General features: G+C 34.9%; 4 protein-coding genes across 4 annotated transcripts; 1 reads left to right on the top strand and 3 right to left on the bottom strand.

Annotated features, from left to right (window-relative positions):
- Positions 1-4,937: 4,937 nt before the first annotated feature.
- On the bottom strand, positions 4,938-8,510 carry LOC108813424 (boron transporter 1). Its single transcript, XM_018585970.2, has 10 exons — positions 7,875-8,510; positions 7,598-7,790; positions 7,370-7,508; positions 7,127-7,292; positions 6,707-7,047; positions 6,540-6,635; positions 6,321-6,452; positions 5,920-6,239; positions 5,572-5,839; positions 4,938-5,495 (listed from the first exon to the last, which is right to left on the bottom strand). Exons 1-10 carry the CDS (start codon positions 8,059-8,061, stop codon positions 5,223-5,225), a joined length of 2,115 nt encoding a protein of 704 aa, XP_018441472.2. The 5' UTR covers positions 8,062-8,510; the 3' UTR covers positions 4,938-5,222.
- Positions 8,511-14,843: 6,333 nt separating this feature from the next.
- Positions 14,844-16,773, top strand: LOC108813634 (ADP-ribosylation factor 1). Its single transcript, XM_018586247.2, has 7 exons — positions 14,844-14,966; positions 15,269-15,442; positions 15,544-15,614; positions 15,915-16,034; positions 16,128-16,246; positions 16,329-16,410; positions 16,499-16,773. The coding sequence occupies exons 2-7, from the start codon at positions 15,295-15,297 to the stop codon at positions 16,502-16,504; spliced, it is 546 nt and encodes a 181-aa protein (XP_018441749.2). The 5' UTR covers positions 14,844-14,966; positions 15,269-15,294; the 3' UTR covers positions 16,505-16,773.
- A 129-nt stretch (positions 16,774-16,902) lies between these two features.
- On the bottom strand, positions 16,903-18,497 carry LOC108813632 (galactinol synthase 1). Its single transcript, XM_018586246.2, has 4 exons — positions 18,076-18,497; positions 17,649-17,972; positions 17,429-17,563; positions 16,903-17,324 (listed from the first exon to the last, which is right to left on the bottom strand). Exons 1-4 carry the CDS (start codon positions 18,415-18,417, stop codon positions 17,097-17,099), a joined length of 1,029 nt encoding a protein of 342 aa, XP_018441748.1. The 5' UTR covers positions 18,418-18,497; the 3' UTR covers positions 16,903-17,096.
- Positions 18,498-23,793: 5,296 nt separating this feature from the next.
- On the bottom strand, positions 23,794-25,154 carry LOC108808872 (uncharacterized). Its single transcript, XM_018580968.2, has 2 exons — positions 24,002-25,154; positions 23,794-23,918 (listed from the first exon to the last, which is right to left on the bottom strand). The coding sequence occupies exons 1-2, from the start codon at positions 25,152-25,154 to the stop codon at positions 23,794-23,796; spliced, it is 1,278 nt and encodes a 425-aa protein (XP_018436470.2).
- Positions 25,155-26,259: the final 1,105 nt, after the last annotated feature.

The following is a 26,259-nucleotide window of genomic DNA, read 5'->3' on the forward strand; positions in this document are numbered from 1 at the left end:
AGACGCGTGTGTGCTTTCTTCTGACGAATATATACGGTTGTGATCCAGGTGTCGGTGACCGGTAACCGGCGGCCTCAAGTTTAATGAGAGGCCACGTGGCGTTTCCGAAGTTAGTGTGTGGATTATTAGACCACCCACAACAATCAATTCTTAACAACAAATCCTTCCCAAAAAATAATTATAATAATATGTGGGGTCTAAAAATTTAAAAATCTGTGCTATAATTGCCTCTTAAAATCCTAATATAAGGATCAGTTTTCTGACAATTTCTTCACTGTGCGCGGGCTCCACCGCCGTGTGGAAGCCCGCGATTGGCCAATTTTTTTTTTTTTAATTCGAACGAAAATAAAAAAAAATAATAAAATATTCCAAAAAGTGTTGTTAAGGATTTTTTGTTAAGGATTTGTTGTTGTGGGTGCTCTTACACGGCTACGTGTTGTCTTTTTGGTGTTTCGACTTTGACGCGCGTAGCTTTCTGTGAAAATGACAAAACCACCCTCCGTTTGAGCACCAACTATGGTTGACTTTTGAAATTTAATAAGGGTAGTTCTGGAATATTATAAACCGACCAGAATCTGATGATGTCCTTATATCGCGTTCACACTTGAGTTTCGTAGCAAAGTTGTGAAGGTTACATGTTTGTGTTAATAATCAGATGAATCTTAGACCGTTCAAAAGCACTAGCTGTGACTTGGTCCCATTGTTTTTGACGGCCCAGAGAACTCTAGACGCGTCTGGAGCTGCAAGAAATCCAGAAAGGCTTTTTACAACTTTATTGAAAAAGTGAGAAAAACAATCATTTGGGACTCGAATGCCATAAAGTTTGTCTTGCCACGCAAGCATGTGCCATATAGTTTTGGTGTAGTCCCAACATTATTAATTTATAGAAGTTTCACTGTATTTCATTTCTCTGATTTCGAATCTGCTTTGATTTCTTTTAAAATAAAAAAAAAACTTATTTTCTACATTTTAATCACCTTTCCCTTTTTCATTTATTTCACTACCTATAGTTATATATATATATATATATTACAATTTTTTTCTTTCTTTATCTAATATTACTTTTTCCAAAATAAAAATATAATTTTATTTAATTTCACTCTAACAATTATTTATATTATTTAGTATTTAGATTAACATAAAAACTAAAATGAATAATTTTTTAAAAAAATAAATATTAATTGCTATATATAATTTTATACTATTACTTAAAATGGAATCTTTGAAATATTTAAAATTATAAAAAGTAAAATTTTAGTGACTAATGTAAATTTTTAAAAATATAATTTAGTAAAATAAACTATATTTAATATTTTAATATATAGATATATATTGTGCCATATGCTAAATTATTTTCTAGGTCCGCCTCTGTTCACCTACATATTTCATTCATCAAAGTGTATAGTATCGTGAATACCAAATTAATGTTTCTTTAATGATGTATTAATAATTTAAGTTGTTGCTCTAATCCATAACATCTTTTAATTTTATCACTTGCTTTTGTGTTTTATTGTGTGTTTGTCAGTGCGTGTCCATAAATAAACTTTAAAATTCCTCGAGCGATAGATGAGTTGAGTCATCTCCATTCTAATATCCTCGCGAGTATATTAACAATACTTTCTAGAACTGGAAAGAGCAGTTAGCTATTTTAATGTTAGTAAATTCCATCAAGATGATGCTAAAGCTCCGTCACCTAATTAATAGAGGAAACGTGACTAATGAAAATTCCAATAACTCCAGAACTTTGTCAAACGTATAATGATCCCCAAGAAGAAGAAAAACACTATTGATTAGCACTAAAGTCATGAGTGTTTGTTAGGTGTACATCTTTTTTTTTGGTAAAATGTTAGGTGTACATCTTCTTTATACTTTATTTTTACTTTGTGTTTTTTGCTTTGTGTTTATTGTAAACGTCGGTCAGAAAAATAAAGATTAAAAAATGTGATTGGAATATATAGTAGATGGTTCGAAACAAAATATATATACTAGATGGTTGTGTACTTTCTGGAAAACATAAACACCAATACTGTAACTTAGAAAGAAAGAAAAAAATATACAAACATAAAGGAGAAATTGCCAAAAATACCATTTTCATAGTACCACTTTTCATGTTTACACTAACCACTTTTACCACTACTTTTAATGAAGAGTCTAGATTTAAAGGTTTAGGATTTAGGGTTTAGATTTGATGTTTTAGGGTTTAAGGTATATAGTTTAGGGTTTAGAGTTAAGGATTTAGGGTTTATAGTTTAGACTTTAGGGTTTAGGGTTTAGGATATTGAATTTAGGGTATATAGTTTAGGGTTTAGGGTTTAGAGTTGAAGATTTTGGGTTTAAGGTTTAGAATTGGAGGTTTAGGAATTAGAATTTGGGATTAGAATTTTGAAAAACATATAAAAATAAAGATATAAGAGTCTTTACCATTTTAATAAATAAGGTATTTTTGAAAATGTGTCTTTTATGGTGGTAAAGATGAATAATGGTACCTTAAAAGTGGTATTTTTGAAAATTCCCCAACATAAAGACCATTAAATTTTTTAGCTGCGTGAATGAAACAATTGGAAATTATACACAAGTCAGACATTGTAAGAAGAAGATAACACACGAAGGTACTCGGTAGTAACTAAGTATATAAAAGCACACATTCTAGTGAGCTAATGAGATATTGATGTCTGCTAATGGATAATGGACGCAATAAATTATTGATATCTGGTTTCATGGGCCTAGTTAAAACAATCTCCACCATCAAGCTTTAACCTGATAACAAAACGCCCGTTACGTTAGTAGCTAAGTTGGGTTCCTTACTTGTAGAGCCATGGCCCACGATGGATTGTTAAGTGGATGAAACTTCAAAGAAAGGAACTAATGGAATTATTAGGAATGGAATGTTGGAGAAAAATGGAATGAATCCATTCCATTTATTCCTTAACAAAATTGTTATGGAATGTTTTGCTTTGTATTTTGTTTAGTTTTATGTGGAATTGATGGAATGCCTATTCCATTCAATTCATATCAAATGGTAATTTTTTTTTATGGAATTTATGAAATTGATCATTCCACACTATTCCATTCCAAAAATGGTTAATCCAGTTGCAGCCATACTTTTACTAGCAGGAAAGTTCAAAGTTAATGTGTTTTTCTATAGAAAAGTAGTTGTGTTGTTTCCTAACCTTGTCATCAAACCACATTTGTTTCTATAACAGCAAGTGACTGGTTAGAACTGTAATCAGCACCTAAGAAAGGATTCTACAGTTTTTATATGTTGTATGTTCAGGTGGAAAAGTTGAACATATACTCAATACTGGAATGGCCAAATAAATAAGTATGTACTGAGCTAGTACTAAACTGTATACGATCTCCACTAACATGTTTTAGTTTATACGTTATAGTTCTTAGATTATAGAACAATGATATATAGCTGAGGTATTATAAGGATGGCTTTTGGTCAAGCTAATTTGGGATTAACACGTGGAAAAGGGTCAACGAGTATTTCTAATCTCCTTCCATCAAAAGTGAAGTTGAATGTGGGCTTTGCTTTAAAGGTGAGCAAGAGATGAATGAATGCGAAAGAGTTTTGTTTTTAGTCTAAGACAAAAAAGAGTCGCAAAAGAGGGAAAAAGAACAAAGATCACATTGCATGATTTAGATTTTAGACGGTGACCTATGCATATTAACTTTCATTATTGCAGACAACAAGAATATCAATGATAACACAAAAATAAAGTTCACTATTTATGAGTCAATGGTTAACAATGCTAAGAAAATAAAACTTCAGCAAAAAGAGGATAAGCAAGAGTTCCCTTTACTACCTCTTCTTTTATTGTCCACTCGCGTTTTAATCGTAAGTTCTAAATCTCACTCAGCAATAGCTCTTGTTATTGTTGTCACATGTTTATACGCCATAACTAATAATCATATTAGAGTTTTGACATATATCTAATCATGTCCTCTAACAAAGGGATTCCAAAACCCCATAACAAATAGTACGTAGAAAATCGATTGTTTGCGATGTATTCAGATACAACAAATATAAAGAAGTGTGAGTGTTTTTTTCAAACCAAACTGTAATAACAGTATTATAGTTTTTTATTGTGTTAAATTTATTACTATACCAGAATGTCATATATGTATATCATCACATCTGTTATTTTTCCATTCATCTGATTACGCCAGCAAAGTAAACCCAAATTTCAATATGTAGAAAGGGTTTTATTTTCCCGACAGGGTCCGTCTCAATTGGCTCGTAGCCTCTCATACATTATACTGCTACTCAAGTGCTTCTAATTTTATACTTTTAGTGATTAATTAGAGACCATTCTTTTTTCGTCTTCCCTCATAATGACAATTCAAAATCAAAAGGCTTAAAAAGCTACTGTAGTGCATCACTTTTCGTTACTGACATCGAACACTCGTGTTTGTTCTACTTTTGTCTTCGTCTGGTTCGATGTTGATGTTGGTAATATAAGTTGACCCTAGTATTGTTTTATATGCATAGTGCCAAAGTGCATGTTTCTTCGAACGACATGACTTACGTACCTTTCACCAGATAGCTACTCTACTCTCTTCAAGCTCAAAACTATCTGATGTTGCCTCAAATTGTATGTAATCATTCACGCTTTGCTTTTCCATTTATTTATTTCTCTTTTTTTTATTTCATGTATAAACCACCAAAAAAACGTCTGCATGCAAGTGTAACATCCCATATCATGTATTTAATTTACAGATTGTGGATTTGGATGTGTATATAAATTATGCCACATTGCCACGTTACCTTTGTACAAAGTGGCTTTGTCATCTATATGAACAAAAGTAATATTTACATACGAAACTATTTTATTGATCAATAACACACACACTGTCACCCATAGAAAATGGTATATAGATAGATGTAGCAAATGTAAAAGTTGACCGATTTAAAAAAGTGTGAGAGGCGGTCATATAAAAAGATTGGTTACCGTTATAACATTTTAAGTCTTTATACATATTTGCCACACAAAGTTACATATATTACGAAATAAGTAAAATTTTACAAAAACTCAAAAGACAAAAACACAAGGGAAGGGGATTACAAACACATACAACACAAAAACTAAAGAGAGATTATTCAAGAAGCTTTTGTTTCTTATAATAACTAAAGACCAAATTAATTAACTAATTAAACATTCATCCTCATTGGGGTGGTTTTGTTTTATTGAGCTTCCTGAATATACTATATCATCTCATCACTTTGAAGAGGACTGGTTCAAGGGACTCCTTCCACAACTAGCCGGCTTTGGACTATTCCCAACGACTCGAGGACTCATCTGACCGAACCTTAGTTCGCTCACACGTGGACTAAACACTTGAGACAAACTCCTATTATTGACAGGAGTCGAACTCGAACTCGTGACCTTAGGACTACTCGTGTGTCTAAACTCTCCTCTGCTTCGTGTAATAACCTCATCAAGAATCTCTGAGTCTCCTGGATACGAAGTTGTCGATCCAATCTCCGTTTCCTGCTTGCAAGTTAAAGTGTAAAAGAAAAAGAATAGAAGAAGCTAAAGTACATAAACAACAGAGTTATTGACCTACCGCTGCGAGATTGAAAGGTAAAGCTGGAGCTTCTTCGTACTCTGCTGCGTCCAAGTCTTGAAGATGAGCTCCTTTGAAGAATCTAGGGAGGATGTATTGTCTAACGGGGATTAAGAACATGATCATTAAAGGGAACATGACTCCTGCTATTGGGATCCATGTGAGGCCAAAGCAGATTAACAGATAAACCGTTTGGAAAATAGTGAACATTGCAATTGTCTTGAAAGGAACCGTCTCAACGAACGTTGCGTGGTAGTCTTCAAGAACCCTGCAAACACACAAAATGAGTCATTAGGCTTCTTGAAGTCGAATGGTGATGAATAAAAGAGATAGAAGCTTTATAGTTACTTGAAGCGGCGACTTGGGGCGGTGAAGAGAAGTAAGATCCTCTCCCAGAATTGGTTTCCAGGTAAGCTTTCGATGGCCATGAAGGCGAAGTAGCCCCAAAGGACTGAGGTTGGGATCATTTTAAGGATAGGCATAGCAGCAACGCATCCTCCTACCATTGTGGACTGAAGGAAGTTGCTTACACGCTGCTCTTTGACTTCCACTGGTAACAGATCATCAATCTCTTTCTCGATATCGAACAGAGTTTCATCAACTGGAGCATTGAGGTTTCCGGTGAATGTAGTTGCTTGGATTGTTGATTCTTTCAGTTCTTTTAAACCCTGTGAGTGGAAAGAAACTGCTCTTAGTAACTCCTTGTTCTATTATTGGAAAGAAAGAAAAAAAAAGGACAAAGTTCTTACTTGAGGTTGCTGGTACACTAATGGTGTCTGCATGTGATGATAAGCTTCTTGCATATTGTTGTAGAGCTGTCCCAAACTCGCATTTGTTTTGATGCTTTTTCGTGCTGTTGCAACCAGTCTGTTACGTAGCAGCTGCAGAAACAGACAGAGAACGTTGATCTCTCAGAACTCAACTGAAAATCCTGACAGATAAAAAAGACTGCGGTGAGTGATCTTTACCTGATATTTAAGAGTTGCTAAGCTCTTGGTGTGCATTGGAGATTGGGGAATGACACCGTTTGATGGAGGGACTCCAAGTAGACCACACATTAAGGTCTGCATTGATTGTTATGACCGGTAAGTCCCCCAAGAGAAATATTCAGACATGTAAATCTTTTTCTTCTTACCAGGAACCCAAGAAGAAGCAAGTCGTAGTGGTAAGAAGAAGGTTTTCTCAGATTGAATTCTTTCTGCTGAGCAAGCTGTGAAGCAACGCTATGATCAAAGTAGTAAAGCACAGCAATCATTGATGCTGGAATGAAAGCTCCTATTATGTAGACTACTGGAACATCAAGCATCTCCTTTGCTACGGTCCAGTTACCATAAGCACCAGGAGACCAAGGATTTGGGCTAAGAAGTCTCCGAGGGATTCCTTTGGGAACATCTCCTGATGGAATGTAGGAGACACCTGTCCACACTAGCACCATGAGTGGTACTCCATAGTCAGCTATTAAGCTTCTAAGCCAACCTGCTCAAGCAAGAGAAGCAAAAACTGAGTCAAGTAGATGTGTAAGAAGAATCTAGAGAATGCTCTGTTTTTGACTTACCAGTTCCGTAGCGCCATGATCTAGCTTTTCTGCTTCTAAGTCCAGTCAGAAGAAGGCCAAAGGAGAGAACCAGAGCGAACATCCCATTAGCGAACCTCCAGGAAGGTAAGAACTCCATCAGCTTCTGATTCTCTCGTTCGGGAATGCGAAATTCATCAACTAGCCCCTGGATAATCAATCATGCGTTAGAGAATGAAATCTAGAAAACAGACATTATGGAAATGTTGTTGAAAAGGTTCATACTTTGATGGCTTGTTGCATGAAGAGCATAGCAATAAGCAGTCCAAACAACTCCCCAGCAACACGGGTGAACCTGTTGATGATGGAACAAGCTCCGCATATAGCCATCACAAACAGCATCAAAGCAGTCCAAACACAAACCCTACACACACACACACATTCAGACAGTGTTCTCATCACATCATATGATTACTCTCTTTTAAGCAACTGAAAAAAGAGGACTGGACTTACCATCCAGACCAAGCTAAGAAGAGGTCTCGTCCGAGTTCAGGTCTGGCCTTTGCAAAGTTAAACATGAATGTATACATGATAACAGTAGGCTCAGCAACACCGAGTATAAGCAGTGGCTGGCCTCCGATGACAGAGTGAATGATGCCGCAAATGGCGGTGGATGCTAAGGTCTGAACAGCCGTGAGAACTCCATCTGCCGAGATTTCAAATATCCAAATTTCAAATCTTTGATAGAAAAATGAAGTGGGAATTGGACAAAGGTGGAAACTTTACTTACCAGTGTTTCTTTCGAGTTGTTCACCGAAGGAGATGACAGGAATCGCAGAGGCGAAGAATATGTAAGTGGTGGGGGCAAGAATCCTAAAACCAGCTTTGAATCCACCGGTCCAGTCTTGCTTATAGCACATGAGTCTGCCTTTCAGATCATTCTTGATTCCTTCAAACGGCACAAATGTCTCTTCCATTAGTATTTCCTCTGTTTCGTTCAGTCAATTCGTCAAACACTTGGGGAGTTCTTCTCTCTCTCTCTCTCCGAGGAAGAGGCAAACAAAGATTTGAGCTCAAACCCGATTTAAGGGGGGAGACAACTCGTAAGCTATTTCAAACCCGAGAAACCCATTTCGAAGAACATCTCTTTAGTTCAAGGTTAGAGAAGAACAGGAGAGGAAAATGCAGGGAAGCCCAATAAGGAGGTTTGTGAGAAGAAGAAGATTGAATCTGGGAAACAGTGCATGGAACAACGAGTTGTCTAGAGAAAAATCAATACAAGGAAAGAGAGGCAAAAGTACTGTGTGTTTTTTGATTTTTGGACGAGAAGAAAGTGATGAGTCGTTGGATTTACATGAAAGCTGTGAAATGTCTTTTATGTGTTTTGTTGTTGTTTATGTCTGGTGGCAACTGGCATGGAAGACGAGTCCCAAGGAATCTCCATTTTATAAGCGCTACTCAAAGGCAAAATAAAATAAAAACTATATAAATTTGATATACATCGAAATACATATAAATAAATAGATAAGAATAATAACCAATAAATATTCAAAAGAATAAATTATCATCATCTTCATCAAAGGTTAGTGCTTCTGTCTCGATAAATTGCATAATTCAAAATCAATTCTGATAACCTGCCTTTATAAAAAAAATCTGATTAGAAATTGTCAAAGTGTAATAATGTCACTTCTTTAATGGGAAATAGTGATGATTTAATTTTGATAATAACATAAAGTATTTAGAATTTATATATAGTTTATAAAATCAGAAATTGCCCATAATATACAAAGAAAAAAAAATCATTAACAAACCAAAATCATCTTCTTTATCTTTCTCCAACTTTTCTCTAAAAATCTAATGATGTTTTTTTTTTCATAAATAGCCCTTTTTAAAATTCCACTAGATAATTAGATGATTAAAGCTCAAGAGAACTTTTTCAAAAAAAAAATCTCAAGAGAATAACCGAGAAAATATATAATAATACTGAATATTTTTTTAGAGCATCTCCAACCCCATTTTAAAACTCACTCCAAACTCTATTTTCTAGTAAAATCATCTTTAAACCTATTCCAAAATCCACTCAAAAATGGAATAATAGACATGATTACTCCAAATATGGAGTAAACCAACTCATTATTCCAAAATGAAATTGATTTTTTTTATTTATAAAATTGTCATTCATATTTAAATATTTTTGGTTTTTAATAAATTTTATTATAAATAAGTATAATAATATTATTTTACTATATATATTATAAAATTTACTGCTAATATTTATTAATTATATAAACAACCATCTAATGAAATATTTTATGCAACAAAATATATAATATAAAACATAAAAGATCTGTAGCAAATAATTATAATAATTCTAATGAATAATTTAAGTTGGTGTATTATTGTGTTTCCTTTTTAAACCTTGTTGAGTAATTTTAATTATATAATAAAAATTTAATTAGGGTTAATATTATATTTAATAGAAATGTTACAAAGTAAAAATAGACTGTTTTGCAAATGAAAAGTGATAGTACTAATTTTAAAATAAATATTAAAAATATTCAATTTTGAATTAGAAAATGAAATAATACCACTGATACAATTACGTGGAGTACTAGAGTACGTGAAAACAAGGGAATGGTGAATAGATTGACATGCATCTTTTTGGAGTTGCTTGTTTTGGCTGTCTCAAACCTCTAAAATTTCGAAGTTTAATACGTTTGTTAATATATTTGCTTACTCCTTATCTGTCGTCTATCGTTTTGATAATCAACTGGTCAACTTGCACTTTTTAGAATCTTATTTGTACAATCGATATATACCCTTATCTTCTAATTTTCGTATTATTAATTAATTACTAATAACTTCATTATAGTATGTGTTAGCTCATGAGAATTAGGTTCTCCCAAGGTTATTTAGTACTTTTTTGGTTCGATTCGAAATAGATTTTCGGCTGAAAAACTCAAATATCTTTTGATATAAAATTAGGTCTTAATAGGAGAAAATGACACTTTTAACTAGATATAATAAAATAGTAGTTGTTGTAGACTCTAGATATATATTATGCATATATTTATATTCATCCAGTGATGTATCAATAGTAAGAACTCAACCAAACACACCTAAGCATCTAAAGAACTAAGAAGCAAACTTGACCTAACTATCCCATCCGATTGGTTTTAAATTAATTTAAAAGTTTAACTTTTTTGTCGCCAGTTATAACTTTTTCACTAAATTATATTAATCTACATACTTGTTAGGATTTGGCCTCAGATACGTTTAAAAGTTGTCTTTCATATGTATGGCTGCGGTTTCGTACGCATAGCTTAACTTGGCTCCTTTAAACATGACCCATAAGAGACTTAAGAGTAATTAAATTGGTAAAAGCCACTTAAATAAATTACATATTATACGTAAGAAATGCATGGCCACTCTTCTCCATTGGTCTTAGATTTTTGATGTGCTTTGCTGGTATTTTTAATTTGAAATATCTGATAGTGTATTTTTTTTTTGTAAACTAAAACTTTACTTTGTTCTGATAGTGTATTTTGGTCCCACAAAAGTGTATTGTAGAGGTTTAGATTGCTATATGGATGTGTTACATGTGTAGATAGATAATATAGATGTTTATTTGAGAGAAAAACTATAGTATTATATATGTGGCTACATATGCACTTGTGTGATGTGTGTTGTACATGTGCTTACATACATAACGAATATGTAATATATATGCATGTAATGCTTTAATCGTCTACAGCTAATGAACCTCTCACGTCTACTCTTTCGATCTGTGGACTCATCTCGTGTGAAGGACGATGCATTAATTTTTCTAAAGGTTTACAATTATTATTTACTAACCTACAGTTACTACTTATTTTTTTGTACGTTGATCTTTCTCGCACAATATGACCCATGTGCCATAGACAACTCGACAAAATCTCACAGCCTCAATACAATATATAGTGAGCCTTATTCCCCGAACTAACTTCCACGATTATTTATCATTCTAAATTTGTCGAACTAATAAGGCATTGGATTTTAATATATAAAAAGTAATTAACACCGTGTGTGATAATTTGTTTAGACGGCTACCATATTCCAAATGACACTGTAATGTACGTAATAATTTTACCACAATTTTCTCTCAAAAAGTATATACTTTGTATCGGATCACATACTTTAAAAACATAAAAAGTATTGTTAAACAATGAGAAACGATGCAGTTCTTGTACGTCATTGTTTCGTTGAATCAACTATTGTATATAGATAAATAAAAAGAAAAAGAAACAAATAATGTGCGCCAATCAAGTCGCAACTGATAATTGATCATATGCTTTTTGATCGTTTCACTTCACTTCATTCAGCTAAAATTCCAATATGAAACTCACAACGCAGCTATAACGTTATATTCTAGAATTTGTTTAATGTTGCAGTTTGATCGGGAATTTCGTGGCGGTAACTTGGTCGGAACTCGGAACGGATCAGAACAAGTTGGAATTAACATCAGCATTAAACAACAACGGTAATTATGTATGTGGTTACAATAATAACGCTAATAGAAAACACTATAGATATTTCCTGATCAATATTTTACTTAGAGTGGCTAAGCAATTTGGGAGAAAAACAACAACATTAAAAACATACTAGATTAATAAATAAAAGGTTTTAATAATTGTATTAAAATAGTTGGACCACACCTATTTCGATAGGTCTTCGTGTTTTAATAGTATTGATTTATAATTTAAAAATTCGATAAAACCTCAAAATTCGTCTTTAACCCGCCAACCTAAACCAAAAGAAAAATTGATTAAACTTATCATATATTTTATAATAGTACATAAACTGAATCAACTATTTAATTTAACATATAAAGTAAATGTATTGTTTTTATATTATGTATTTTAATTTATAGGCTTTGTAATTATTATTTTTTGGTAAAAAGATTTTGTAATGATCAAATATTGTTACAATTTTAGTGTATATACTTTTTCCTTTATTTTGAAGTATATAATGGACTTAAATCTATTAATAGATTGAATTTATGATTGTTAAAGTTACTTACAAATAATATTAATTTTATTAATAGAACTAAGATAATTTAATATTATTTTATATGTTGCGTTTAAAAACAATATTGTGGCATGAAGAAAAATATTTCAAATCATTTTCCAGCCTATTTGTGATTTTGCAAAACATATTTCCTAATTAACTTTATGTATTTTTTGTTAGATAAAAATGTTGTATGTCAGTTATCTTGTCTCATGGAACATGAAGAATGTGATTAATTAGTTGTTAAAAATACGTACGTGCTATATATCTTTGTCATAAATTTCACATGCAGTTTAAAAAATATGTAACCGTTTAATATTATTAGTGTGGATGCAAGAATGTGGGTTTGTAAATTGTGACTCAACGTAAATGTAAAAAAACCTGTTTAAGTTGTTAAAGCCCAATTCTGTTTATTTAAAACTTGTGATTAGTGGCCCAAATGATAAATAAAAACCTTAAATGAAAATGGTTTTGATTTTGGGCAGCTGTTCACCGTTGGATCTCGCCAATACACCAAGTTTAACTAAACTAAATGCACGTTTACATGCAGTTACATTGTGAAATTCGTATATAAATGCAGTTATATATAGATTTCCTATTTTTTTTAAATGGATACAATTAATATCAGTTAGTCATATTTCAACTTTAATAATATTAATATTATTGGGGGAAAAGAACATCAAAATATCTAATCTATTAAAGCAGAACAATTGAAGTGAGGAAAGACAAAATGCAACTGTGTATACAAAGCAGAAACATATGATGGGTCCATAATAGGCCGAACCTCCGATTCTAATTTATATATATATATATATTTTTTTTTTTGTGGAAAAGAAATATTATGTATACAAGTAAAATAACAAATAAAATAAAATAAATAAAACTCTTTCATGGTGGTAGGCCCTTTTCCTTCATCATTTTCCCCCTTTGACACCCTTCGCTTCAACAACAATTCACATTGTTATGACCACTTTTGCTTTTATGGCTTAAGTTAAACAGATAAATTATAAACCGAACCCACGTCGTCATAACACAAACAAGTATGAACTCTGATTTCTAGAGTTTTCTTCCATTGGAGGTCAACTTACGCTTTTGTCATTACTATGATCTTTCATTTCATCACATTATTCTTAGGGTTACAATTTTATTTCACATTTATTTAATTTTAACCACTAGTACTTTGCTGTTTTCTTTTCAACAAAATGTGATAACTCGTTCATTCAAAAGTTAGGTAATAATAATCAAAAACTCTGTGCTCAAAAGAAAAGAAAAATTAAAACTAAAAACAATATACCATATATATATATATATAACATCTCATAGAGCTTGGTAGTCACCAAAGACAAATAAACAACTCTTACTAACGAATAGAATAGATCATGTTGTTTACCAAATAGTCTAATAAAACTTAAGGAAAATCCTTAAAATTCACAAAATATTCAGATTGAATTTCAGGTTCAAAATCGATCGTATTGTGTCGATTCAAAAGTTAAAAACCGAAACACAGCTAGTGTTAATTTGATTAAATATTTTTTGGGCATAAACTGATTTAGCTAGTTAGAAGTGTCGAGCTCAAGTACAAATGCGACTATATATCTTAAAAGTTATGCACTAAACGAAATACATCAGCAACAACAAGAAATGAGGTCATCGCTTATATGATCACATATATGTAACGACAGTAACGTGTTATATATCATACGCAACATTTGACCAATTTGATCGAACAAACCTTTAAATGTTTAAATATATGAAAAAGAAAAGGAAGAAACAAAACAATATTTGATTAGCCTAGTTCGAAAAGACATCTCCTTAGTGTGTGCGGTTGTTTGTCAATGCTTGTCTGAATCTCTCTATATGCACAATACGTTACGGATATAACAAACTTTGGCATTCTTATGGAAAGAGAGTCTGCTGATCGTGTTTTGATGTACTTCAAGATAGTCTTCAAGCATGATATATAATCACTGGCTCAAACTATTTAAGTCTTGTACAAATTTTTAAACTGAAAACCCTAAGAATTTTTTTTTACATTTGTAGAACAAAAAAATAAAAAGCAAAAACATCTAGAGTTTTCCGTTCGGTTGTCAAGCTACAGGTAGAATATTTGGAAGTATGAAGTATATTGTCTCCCACTTATACAATAAAGTACGAAACATGGATGCATGAAGGCTAGACTTCCATAATGCTTGTGGTAGGGTCTTTTCATTCATCATCTTGTCTCATTTGGCTTTTCTTTTCCAGCTCTCGTTTAATAACAGCCAGTATTTAATAGTCTTTATGTATAAAAATAATTTCATGGATTTTGCAATCCATGAAAATTTTGGACCTCAGGATTGTAATAATGTCTCATATAAATAATTTGACCTGGCAAAAAGTTCAGCTATTGCGTACCAAAAAAAGCGCAAAATCATTACAATTAGTTGATTAAATAAAAAAATTGTATGCAAATGATTTAGACACAAGGACCGACCAATTGGAGAACAATGAATGTATAAGCATGATCCATCCTTAAAAAGAAAAGCTTTTATGATGACACTTGGGGAATAGAAAATGAAAACTAGTTTGCGCTTTGATGATGAAAGCTCGACTAGACGAGTGAAAAAGCTTTAACTTATTGGGTCCATAAGCCTAATGGGCCAAACTGTGTCGACCCATTAAACAGATCGAAGAACTTGCAGCAGATGCTAATATTATGATTTAAATTAAAAACGTAAATATCGATTTATTTCTGTGTCCCTTTAAAAAAAGGGATCAAATCGTGAAGGAGCGTTCGCAGGCCATCGGCATCAGAGAGAGAGAGAGAGGTTAGATCTCGCGCGGCGTTGGCTCTTCGGTACGTTTGTTCCTGCTCTCTCTCTCTCTCTCTCGTTAAACTGATTAGAATATATATGCGGCGATCTGTATCTATCTGTGCGTTGTTAATGGCAGTGTCATTTTCCAGATCTATTGTGATTGGCTCGCTAGTTTGTAATGGTGGGATCTGTATCCTCCCTTGGATGTGCAAATTTGATAATTAGTAGATGGAATTAGATCTTATTGGTGATTAAGATGTCAAATGCGATTTTGTAATCACCACATTGGATCCAATTGATAGCTGAGATGAGAGATGATGATTCCTCAATTGCTTTTGAACAGGTTTGTGACTGAAAGAAAAAGGAAGGATGGGGGTATCATTCGGGAAGCTGTTCAGCAGGCTATTCGCAAAGAAAGAGATGCGTATTCTCATGGTTGGTCTCGATGCTGCTGGTAAGACCACCATCCTCTACAAGCTCAAACTTGGTGAGATCGTCACTACCATTCCCACCATTGGTAAGCAACTTACTTTTCCTATTGATTGATGCTCTCTTGGTGGTGTTAAAATGTTTTGTATGAGAAGCTGACAAGGACTGGTTATTGTTTTGTTTTTCCAGGTTTCAATGTTGAGACTGTGGAATACAAGAACATTAGCTTTACTGTCTGGGATGTCGGGGGTCAGGACAAGGTATCGATTCATTTCATACCATTCTGTTGAGTGATTTTTGGCTTGTCTATTCCACATTTTTTTTGGCTTATTTAGGTTCAATGTTGGTGAATTTTGTTCGTGTACCCAATACTCTACATTTGATAAGCTAAATCAGAATCAGCCTGAACTTCGATCATACTTTTGATTCATTCTCAAAGATATGTCGTCTCCTGGCTGACATTTATTAGTGGACACTATATGTTACTTCGTTTTCTTGAGTTGATGTTCTTAGAATTGTGATTGAGTTCATTGCTAATGATTTACTTCTGGCTCATCTAGATTCGTCCATTGTGGAGGCACTACTTCCAGAACACGCAGGGACTTATCTTTGTTGTTGACAGCAACGATCGTGACCGTGTTGTTGAAGCCAGGGACGAGCTTCACAGGATGCTCAACGAGGTAATGTATTCATAACGCTTCTACTTCTACATCATGGTTTATATTCACTCTTTGTTTTTTTTGACTTTGTGATGCTTTTTCTTTTTGTGGCAGGATGAATTGAGGGATGCAGTTCTGCTTGTTTTTGCTAACAAGCAAGATCTTCCCAACGCAATGAACGCTGCTGAGATCACTGACAAGCTTGGCCTTCACTCTCTCCGCCAGCGACACTGGTGAGCAAAAGAAACACACACACAGATCTATCTGTTACCCTATTATATGAGCTTAATATGATGATCATTGTAACAATGACAGGTACATTCAGAGCACATGTGCCACCTCTGGAGAAGGACTCTACGAGGGACTTGACTGGCTCTCCAACAACATTGCAAACAAGGTACTAACTACTATGCTCTTTTTCAACTCCGGTTCTGATATTATCATTTCTGGGAGTCTGAGACAAATCTTCAACGCTCGATGTGCAGGCGTAGAAAGCCGGTAGCAGGACTCAATCTTTGCTTGTTTTGTTTTATACACCACTGTTGAGGGGTCTGTTTCTCTAGCTCTACAAAACGAAACCGAGTTTTTGTTATGTCATACATTCTTCTTCTGTATGTTGTTCTTCAACAATTAGTACTTTCCTTCAATAAATCATAAGTTCTTTTTTGCTTTTCGAGTTTTTGTTATGTCATACATTCTTCTTCTGTATGTTGTTCTTCAACAATTAGTACTTTCCTTCAATAAATCATAAGTTCTTTCTTTTGCTTTTTTTTCCTGAATTGAATACATCCTTCTTGTCACTCCCTTTAGTCAGTTTCTTCCTTGTATCCAGTTCTTTCTTTGAGCATCGGAGTAAAAGATCTTTATAGTCCGATAATCAAATATCGTTATTACAATTTGAACTAAATATACAACTTACATTACACAAAAATTCATGAAAAACACACCCGAAAATCAAGGGAACACAAATAAACACACGTCAACCTCAAAAGCACATAAAACCAGAGACAGCATGTGTGGTTGTCGGTACAACACAACTCATTATCCACCTGCTTCTCCAAAGAAACCGACAATTCTTGACATTCAAGCCGCGGACGGTGCAGTCACGTACTTGACCCGCCCAGCTTCAGTAAGGGCGTTGATGAACGGCTTCATATTCACTAGATCGGTCTCTTTCTCGAGGTCTGCTTCAGATTTCCTGTAATCCAAAGAGTCGTCTTTGTAGATGTCCCACCACTTGTTCACTAACATTTTGATGTCTTCTCTCTCCATATTAGCTTCCTTCCCCGTGTATCTCCATGGCTTCGAACCCTGCACACAGGAAGGTAACAAGAGAGCATGTTAGAACTCAATAACATTCATTGGTCTGAATAAAAACAAAAACAAACAAAAAGCTTGGATGTAAAGTAACTCACCGCTGCACAGTAGTGAACCACCTTGACCTTATCGAGCTCCACATTTTCTGGGTGACGCCATAGCATCGCCAGGACAAGATTGTAAACCAAAGGAATCGGCTTGTAGATTTTCTTGAAATACATGTTCAGAAAGTCCTGCACAATCCAAATCCACAGCTTAAAACAGAGCAAGAAATTACAGAACCGCACCAGTTAGAGATCACTTAGCTTCCTTTCTTACCTGTTCAGCGAAAGGAGTCGGGGGAGTGATTTTAAGGGTTCTTAACAGATCCTCGTAAGTATCTAGGCCAGGTTCGAACACGAACATTCCAGCGTTGAAGTAAAGAGCCGGTGGCTCTCCAAGCTCAGCCTTTGGCCACTGAACTTTCTCAGGGCATTGTTGGCAGTACCCGATTTTGTACTGCGGCGTGTGGCTCCATGTCTTCTCGCAAAAACAGTCCATCACCGCGTAAAAGTACCCATCAGGGAGATCGAACAAGTGATCAATGTTCTCGTAAACTTGAATGTCCCCATCTAAGTATATCATTTTACTGTACTCCACAAACTGTACACGTTAAACACAAAACAGAGCATTAACCATATTTTTATAAGTTCGTTATTTTCAAACTAACTCAAAAGGGTAGTTAAACGACGTCGTGCGACAGTACCTTCCAGATACGTAGTTTGGAGTAGTTGATGACGTAATAAGCCATGGCAAACTGAGTTTGATTCTCGGGAGGGTAAACGGGTTCGATCTCGCGGACAACGCAACCTTGCTCCACAAGTATACGACGGTGCTCCTCTGGGACGTCTGGTAATACCGCCACAACGAGTGGATACGCTGATTTGACTTTTCTTAGTCCTTTGGCTAAACCAACGACTCCTTTCACGTAATCACCGTTTCCCGCGAGAAACGTCACGTAGGCTCGATCACCGTGGACTGGCGGTGACGGTTTTGTTATCGTCACGGGGGATTTGGCGGTGGTGGTTTGTGTAAGCTCCGGAGCCATGTGAGAACCACGTGGTTTTTTGAGGATTTAGACAAGTGTGGTGAGACGAAAGAGTTTTGTTGTTTATGTTGTTGTGTTTAGTGATTGATAATGTGGTGGCTCAACGGGGTATTATTATAGGCGAGAGGTTTAGTTATTAACATGAAATCTGGAGCGTACACGTGTAAATTTAGGATCAGACGGTGGTGATTGGCGTTTGGTGAAAGTTCTGGAAGTGACCTAATGGGAGAAATTTAGAACTATACCACGGAAAACGCTAGAAGCAGCTACGGTGTTGTGTGAAAGACTTGTTATTTCCTGCGTCTAGGTGCATTGTACATTTCCCTATGTCATCTACTTGCCTTAACTATATTTTATAATACCTTCACATCAGTGAAAAATACTCGTTATGAGTTTTATTAAAACTTTATCATACATTAATTAGCACAGGCTAGCTGTTCAACGCTCTAATCACACGCACACCAATAAGTTTTTTTCTCAATCTCCATAGCTGAATCTCTAAGTAGTTATTGACGTCTTGAATCACACATCATATTTCTATTTCATAACCATAAGAGATTTACAGCATTAATATATATTACCACCACATCATACTCGAGTGTTCCAGATTATGTCCCAGCTCTGATCCCAATTTTTGACAAATATCATCTAAATAACTCGTATCATTTTTTTAGTTCACTTGTTCTTCGTCTATATACATTAACTTCTTGCATATATCTTACCCTCTCCCTTTTTTCTTTCAAAATGAATGAGTTTGAACAAAACAACCATTTGTGACATACAGTTCCAAAAAAAAACTATTTGTGAAATAGAAAATGACGTTACATAACTTTCCTATGCTTAGATTTCCATTATTTTTTGTACTATTTGACGAGAAATATTTGATAACAAAGTTACTAAGGGACAAATTAACCATGTGAAAAAATAGAGACTTCTGATGAAAACGACATCTCCGAGTAGATAAACACCGCATATACGCGCCATTTGATTTGAGCCCATCATATCTCAATGGCCCATAAAACTAATTTTATGATGTGAAGTGAATTCTTAGTGGGCTCTACCCGAATGATCTAATTACAATCTTTGATTATATGACTGTTTTTGGGTTGTTTATTATTCTTTATGAATACTATAGTAGTAGATGCCAAGAAGCAGATTCAGGCCCCCCCTTTTTTCTTGCAACTTAGATTCAGCCCATTTGCGACCTGGCCACTTGCCTCTGGCTTCTCTTCAACAGTACAATCGTCATAGGTTTAAGGTTTAAACCCCATACTATATTATCTTTAAAACCATGTGTACCTTTGACTCTGAAGTCCAAACGTGTTGTGTGTTGCAATATTTGACAAACATAATAGAATAATAAAGGAGAGTGGGTCTCTTACGATGTCTTTTTGTATTTCCTGCCAAAAGTGTCGGTAGGGGTTGGACTTTTTAACCTTAATCATCGCCGGTCATCTTTGATTTTGTTTCCTTTAGTGTTCATCTGCTTCCATTATTGTATATGCGTATGTTTTACTTTCTTTAAATTTTCTTCACTTCACAAAGCTTCGACCGTTGTTGCTTTTGTGAGATTATATATTCCGACCGATGAAAGTCAACTACCATACTAGTGTCCGAGTTTAGGCAACATGCATTGCATCTACTTCCAACTTTGAAATTTCACTTTTTTACGGTTAATGGGAAAACTTTTGACCTTTTTATACTGCAAATGGTAGCTTCACAAGTTATTCCTTTTATTTTCTCTTTCTCGTATCATTTTAAAATAGTTGACTTTTATAGTTTTTAGCATTGTTAACTTATTTATATTTTACACACATCCTTGTGTAATGAAGATAATGGTTATGAAACTAAATTTGAACATATTTTATCAGGCAAATGATTTCATGCATATTTTTTTGACTTGAATGCAGACATATATAGAATGGTATATATACCTAATATTAATTAAGGATAACCTAACTATTTTTTTCTTTATTTTTATAACCAAACGATTTCGATAAACCAAATAAGTATAGACTTTTTGTCAGCCTCAAAATTTTCGTTCCTAATGCATTTTTTGTCAATAAACTTTCACTCGTATTAAAAACCCACATAGATGTTACAATAATCCAGATTACATTGAAATTTTTGGTCTCGAAAATTTTAGTTCTTAATATATATAAGCTTTGAATGGATAGTCATGTTAGAGGGAAAAATATTTTCAGCAGAATAACTTTAAAATAAAACTAATCAGAATTTAGAACATTTAACTTGATAAAGAGTAAATATTTTGTCTTTTTAGTACAATAAAACATGCTTTCATTTTTGTAGAGTAAAAATTTTACTCCATAGCTTTAATTATATGTCACATTTAGAATAAATAATCAAAATATTAATTACTCTTATTTATTCTGAAAATTTACTAATTACGTAAAAATGATTTTCCTTATATTTTATTTAGTTATTGCTAAAATAAAGTAAAATACACAAATAAATTTATTATAACTTAAACAAAAGTATATTTACTCTCTCTCTCTCTCTCATTATTTTCACTTTTTATTTTCCTCTCATTTATTCCATATTTCTCAATCATATTCCATATTTATTTAGTCTTTTTTCTTGTTTCTTTGTAACTTCCATTTTTAGTTACTCCTAATTATTCTATTTTTTTTACTAATCACAGTCATAGTTTAACAACAGTTTTTTTTTGTCGGGTTTATTATGCTATTAGAAACTATGAGAAACATTACATAGATGATATTACAGCCGACCATTATACCTGCTTTATGAGGATTCACGTTTGACTGCATCATCCTGAACCACCCTATGAAATTTATTCCTGACAGTATTCTTTGCGCCATGTTAAAGATCACTTGTAAGACTTTTATCTAATTTTCTGCATAATTCGCATTCTCCTGGAATTGAAACCCATATTTCCGGGTGTAAAAATTGTGTCATCTATGATTCGGACCCCATATCTGGGTGTAGAAACTTTTAAACCTTGACGACTAGACAACAGTGTTTCCACGATAGTTTAACAAGAGTTTAGAGCTGAAATATTTTAATTTAAGGCATGATGCTCAATTTATAATATACATATATGTGGAATTCTTTTGAATTTGAAGGTTTTGATAATGGGATGTTCTTTTAGAGAGGCTTTATATGCGATAATGGATCTCCAAAGTATTAGACCAAACATATACATACGTCTATTTACGCGAGTTGGCGAGAAAAGACATCTATAGTGTTGAACAAAAAATGGGACATATAGATGCTTTTTTTATCAACCTATAGATGCTTTTTTATCGAACATATAGATGCTAACCTATGGATTTTCTATGATCATGCCTTCCGAGTTTTGAACCACATGCTTAACAGTAAAGTTTAAAGTTCAAAGTTGGAAACTTCGAATCCTTACCAGAGGATTCTCCATTGCGTCATCATCTTCAACGTCATCGCTTCTACGCCATGCGCGTTATAAAAATCTTTTGATATGCCTGTTAAGATATGCACGATAATCGGGGCTTCTAGCTCAATTGGTAAAGGATTCACAGCTGTGAGTTCCGCCACCTGGATTCGAATCCCGGCCACTGGAGAATTAATATTTCGGCATCGCCTGGGACAGAAGACCGACATGTGGCAACACGTGACTAGTCTGGACCACTTCGGTAGGGCCAGGATACCTCTGTATAATTCAAAAAAAAAGATATGCACGATAAATATTAAATACTTATAAGCAATATATATTTTATAAACATATATAAGTGACGGAGTATATATATTTTTGAATTAGATGTAATACGGAATATAGATATTTTTGAGTTAGATGTCATGCGAGTCTATCATTCCGAGGCATATCTCTAATCACATTATATTTTCAACTACAACAAAAAGGTAAAATCTTTTTCAGTTCTATTTGAGTTTTAGCTCTAAAACTGGACAAATAAAATAAAATTATTCTAAAAATAAAATTACCATATCTTATTATTTGATTCCACTGATTCTTCATTTCATTTTACTCTAAAATAAATGATTGTAGTAAACAAACGCTATGTTGGAGTTAGTTTATTTTTAAAACAATGGAAACATATTATAAATGTCTGAAAACGGATCCATGTGCTGATACAAAATAAATGTTCATTAGCCATCTTCCCTTTTAGAGTCTTATCTAGTGCCCTGTAACCTTGATTGTTTTATTCGATTTTGGGATTGGTATGTGTTATGTTTTATTATAGAGTCTTATCTAATAGAGATTTTTTGTTGGAGGCTTCTGTGTTATGTCGCATCATATTGGAATTGGACATAACCAGATGACAAAAGGAAAGACGCTTTGCATATGAATATGACAGATTTGTAGCGTGTAAGTTAAAAAGGTTGTGGGTTCTACTTTTGGTACTTCTGATTTCTGATGGTTTTGATAGATCCTAAAGGTCTTTTTATGTTGATCGTTAATTCTTTTTCTAGTTTCGTTTTATGATTGTGTGGATTAATTATCTCTTTCCCCTGTGTTTTCTATTATTTTATTTGAGTTTATTGAACGTAATTAAATCTTTCTGTTCTTAAACACGCAAATTAAACTTGAAGTTGAACGGTGAAAAAAAAACTTGATCGGTGAATCAATCACAGTATAAAGAGGCAAAAGTCATTTGTACATAGTCATGAAAGTTCAGGGACAACCAATAAACAGAGCACAACGAGAATCCAAGAACACTCTTTCTTGTATATTAGAAATCACTTAAACAATCACCTAGATCTGTTTAATCCGAATTACTCTCAGTCACACACGACTAGAGACGGACCAATTTCTAATCTCTTAACTCAGTAGATCGAGCTTCAACAACTCTGAACTCGATCACCTCTTTTACTTGACAAGACAAACCCTTGCTCAAGCTTTTCAATTAACGTCCTTAACCTAGATCTGCCCTCGACAATCTAGTTAAGTAGCCCTCATCGAATATACTATATTTCCTAATATCTCGATGCAATCTAATCTTCCATATCTTCTTTACTTGATAATCACGTTATGCCACGTCATAGTTTCCATAACCGACTCTTTCCATTATGTCACACATCGATCTCATGTGTGACACAGTCTTCCTCTCTTCTTCACGATCACAGCTCTTTTCTTGAGCTTACATTCTCCCCCTTTTTATCTTAATGTGACAACCTAAGCAACCTGCAAATCCACACCGAAAGCACCAGACACAAGATATCGAAACAAGCACACTGAGATCACTTTAATAACAATAACGCATAGACAGGAATCCAAAGTCTACATCATCAGAGCACACCATTAGTTAAAGCAACATGATCCTTAGTCTTACTACACACAACTTATTTAAAAAAAAAAAAAAAAACTGCTAAAACAGTGAAACATAACACGACAGGGTTTCATGCTCAGAAAGATAAGCTTCGACTAAGCTCCTCAGTGTCACCAGCTTGACTCAGCTCTTCGGTATTTCCAGCTACTTCATCCTCTTGATTCCCCGTGGGAGGTGGGGCATATCGAGGGTATTCTCCCCCTGCTTAGATGCACATTCAGATAAAAACAAACAGGCACAAGTTAGTCTAGGATAAAAACAATCCATAAACATGATACGCTTACTCCTTAGACGAATGTGAATGGCTTTGAGATCAGCGATGGTGCGTTCAATGTCTTCCTCAAGGGTTGCAGATCGTGTGTCTGCTCCAGTGCCACGCCCTGCTTTGATGTCTTTCACCACCAGCTTAGGAAAACCAGTAAACTCATCAGTCGGATAGTCAATGGGGACAATCCTCTGGAAGTTGATGACTTGCTGAATCAGAGTAGGAAACATGATCCTTCGAGATTTTTTCTTCTTAGTGTTTTCAGCCATCCTCATGATCTGATCATATACCAGCTTCCCAAAGTTGAAACCATCTTCATTGTGATGAAGCATGTACACAAACTTCAAGCGAGCTTGATTCATGTTGGTGTAGTTCATTGTCGGAATCCAGTTGGTGCAAACCAGCTTGTACAGCACTTGATTCGTCGGAGAGAGAAACTTGGAGCTCATGTTTTCCCATCGATTTATCTGACCATCAGTGAGAAATCCACACACCTCATCAATACTCTCATCCAACCAGTTAGGATCATCCTCAAAACCAGGGATACAGTAGATGGCATTAATCAGACTTGGAGAGAAATCTATCATTGATGCCCGAAGGTACACTGCCACACCAACATCGCGTTCCGAAGCTTCCAAGAGATTGGCTATGAATTCTTTCACCACAGAAGGCTGATACGCATCCACATCAGTGAGAGTATGGAGTAGTCCTGCTTTCTCCACAATGCTCCTAACATCGGCAAGATTCTCATCGGTGAGAGAAATCCGATGTTGATCGATGAACTTCCGATCCTTGAGCCCTTTGAATCGCTCAGTAGCCGCCATAGAGATGAATAGGGGAGAAAGAGGCGTCTTGTGTGGTTGCATCAGCTCGGGGTACAGATCGAGCTTGGTCCGATACATGAGACGATTTTCATGATATCGCTCCTCCTTAGCTCGATTCGCAAAGGTCTCAGCTTCACCCATAGGATTCTCAACGCCATTATCGGAGTCTGTCTCTGAGAGTGACTCGTTCTCCGGCTCTACAAGCTCCGGTGAGACATCGCGAGACGGATGCTGACGAACTCGCTTCCGCGTAGATGGAGGAGACTGCGGCTGCGACGAGGGAGGCCGAGACGAGCTTCCAGCACCAGATGAGCCTCGGTTTAGACAGGAGCTTCTTCGCGGTTGCATGTCGTCGGTGAGAGGAGAGAGAGACGAGCTAGGAGATTTGTTTGAGGGTGGCGACAATACCAAAGTTCCTAAGCAACTTTAACAACTCCACAATTCATTAGTCACATAGAAAAGGCCCAAAGTGAAATGAGGCCCAAACAAAGAAGAGTAATTTATAAACCATAGCATCACAAAACAAATTATAACCAAGTGACTTTGACACCACTTACCGCCATGTGAGAGCATGTGAGAGAGATCCGAGATTCACAAAGCAAGTATCAAGATAACCTTTATATACATGTAACCATTTAAGACATGCTCAAGATGCCTTTTTGTCCAGAGGAAAGTCACAGAAGTCATTGCACCAACTCAGTCAACTACCACAAAGAATTTTAAGAAATCAATGAGTCAACCCAAGTTAGTAGCTTTTTCTCAGCCGAGTAGCTGTCACACACAAGATTCACTTTAGCCAATCATCCTTCCTCAAGTTCACACTCACGCTCATTAGAAATGTCTGGAAACACATGTTAAGCATCTTGTGCTCGTCTCTTCTACTCGACAAGAACTTAGATTAACTTTGACTCCAAGAGTACAATCGACAATTCAGTGCAATGAGATGGTATCCGAATCTAGACACAAAGTGGGATAACACCCTGATCCAGATCGGGCCATCTCTAAGAATTGTGATCTTCTCTGCCCAGTCAAGACAGTGATCGTAGTCAGAAACAAAATGTGATAGCATCCAGTTCCAACTCGAGTATCTATCATTCCAGGCCTTTTGCTTAACTTTCTGTAACTGAGTAACTCAGACTTTTCTTTGTTTAACACAACTTCTTCTCCTTACTTATACACTCAGCTCCTCAAGTGTTTCCTCGTTCAATCCAGACAGTGATCAGTACTCAGAACTAAAATGTGATAGCATCCTGATCCGAGATGAGTGTCTTTCTTCAGTGAACCTAAGAGAGAAGTGATAAACTCGTAGGGGATGACTTGCAGAAGTGAACTTGTTGACTCAAGGTTTTGATGGTGTAGTAGTACAATGACTTAGTCAGTGCGATGAACAAGCAGTGACCTTCCTCTTCTGACAGGACTTATTCAGAGATTAACAATTCCCAAGGCCTTACGA

Source organism: Raphanus sativus, chromosome 6, assembly GCF_000801105.2.
Source record: "Raphanus sativus cultivar WK10039 chromosome 6, ASM80110v3, whole genome shotgun sequence".
Classification (NCBI taxonomy): Eukaryota; Viridiplantae; Streptophyta; class Magnoliopsida; order Brassicales; family Brassicaceae; genus Raphanus; species Raphanus sativus.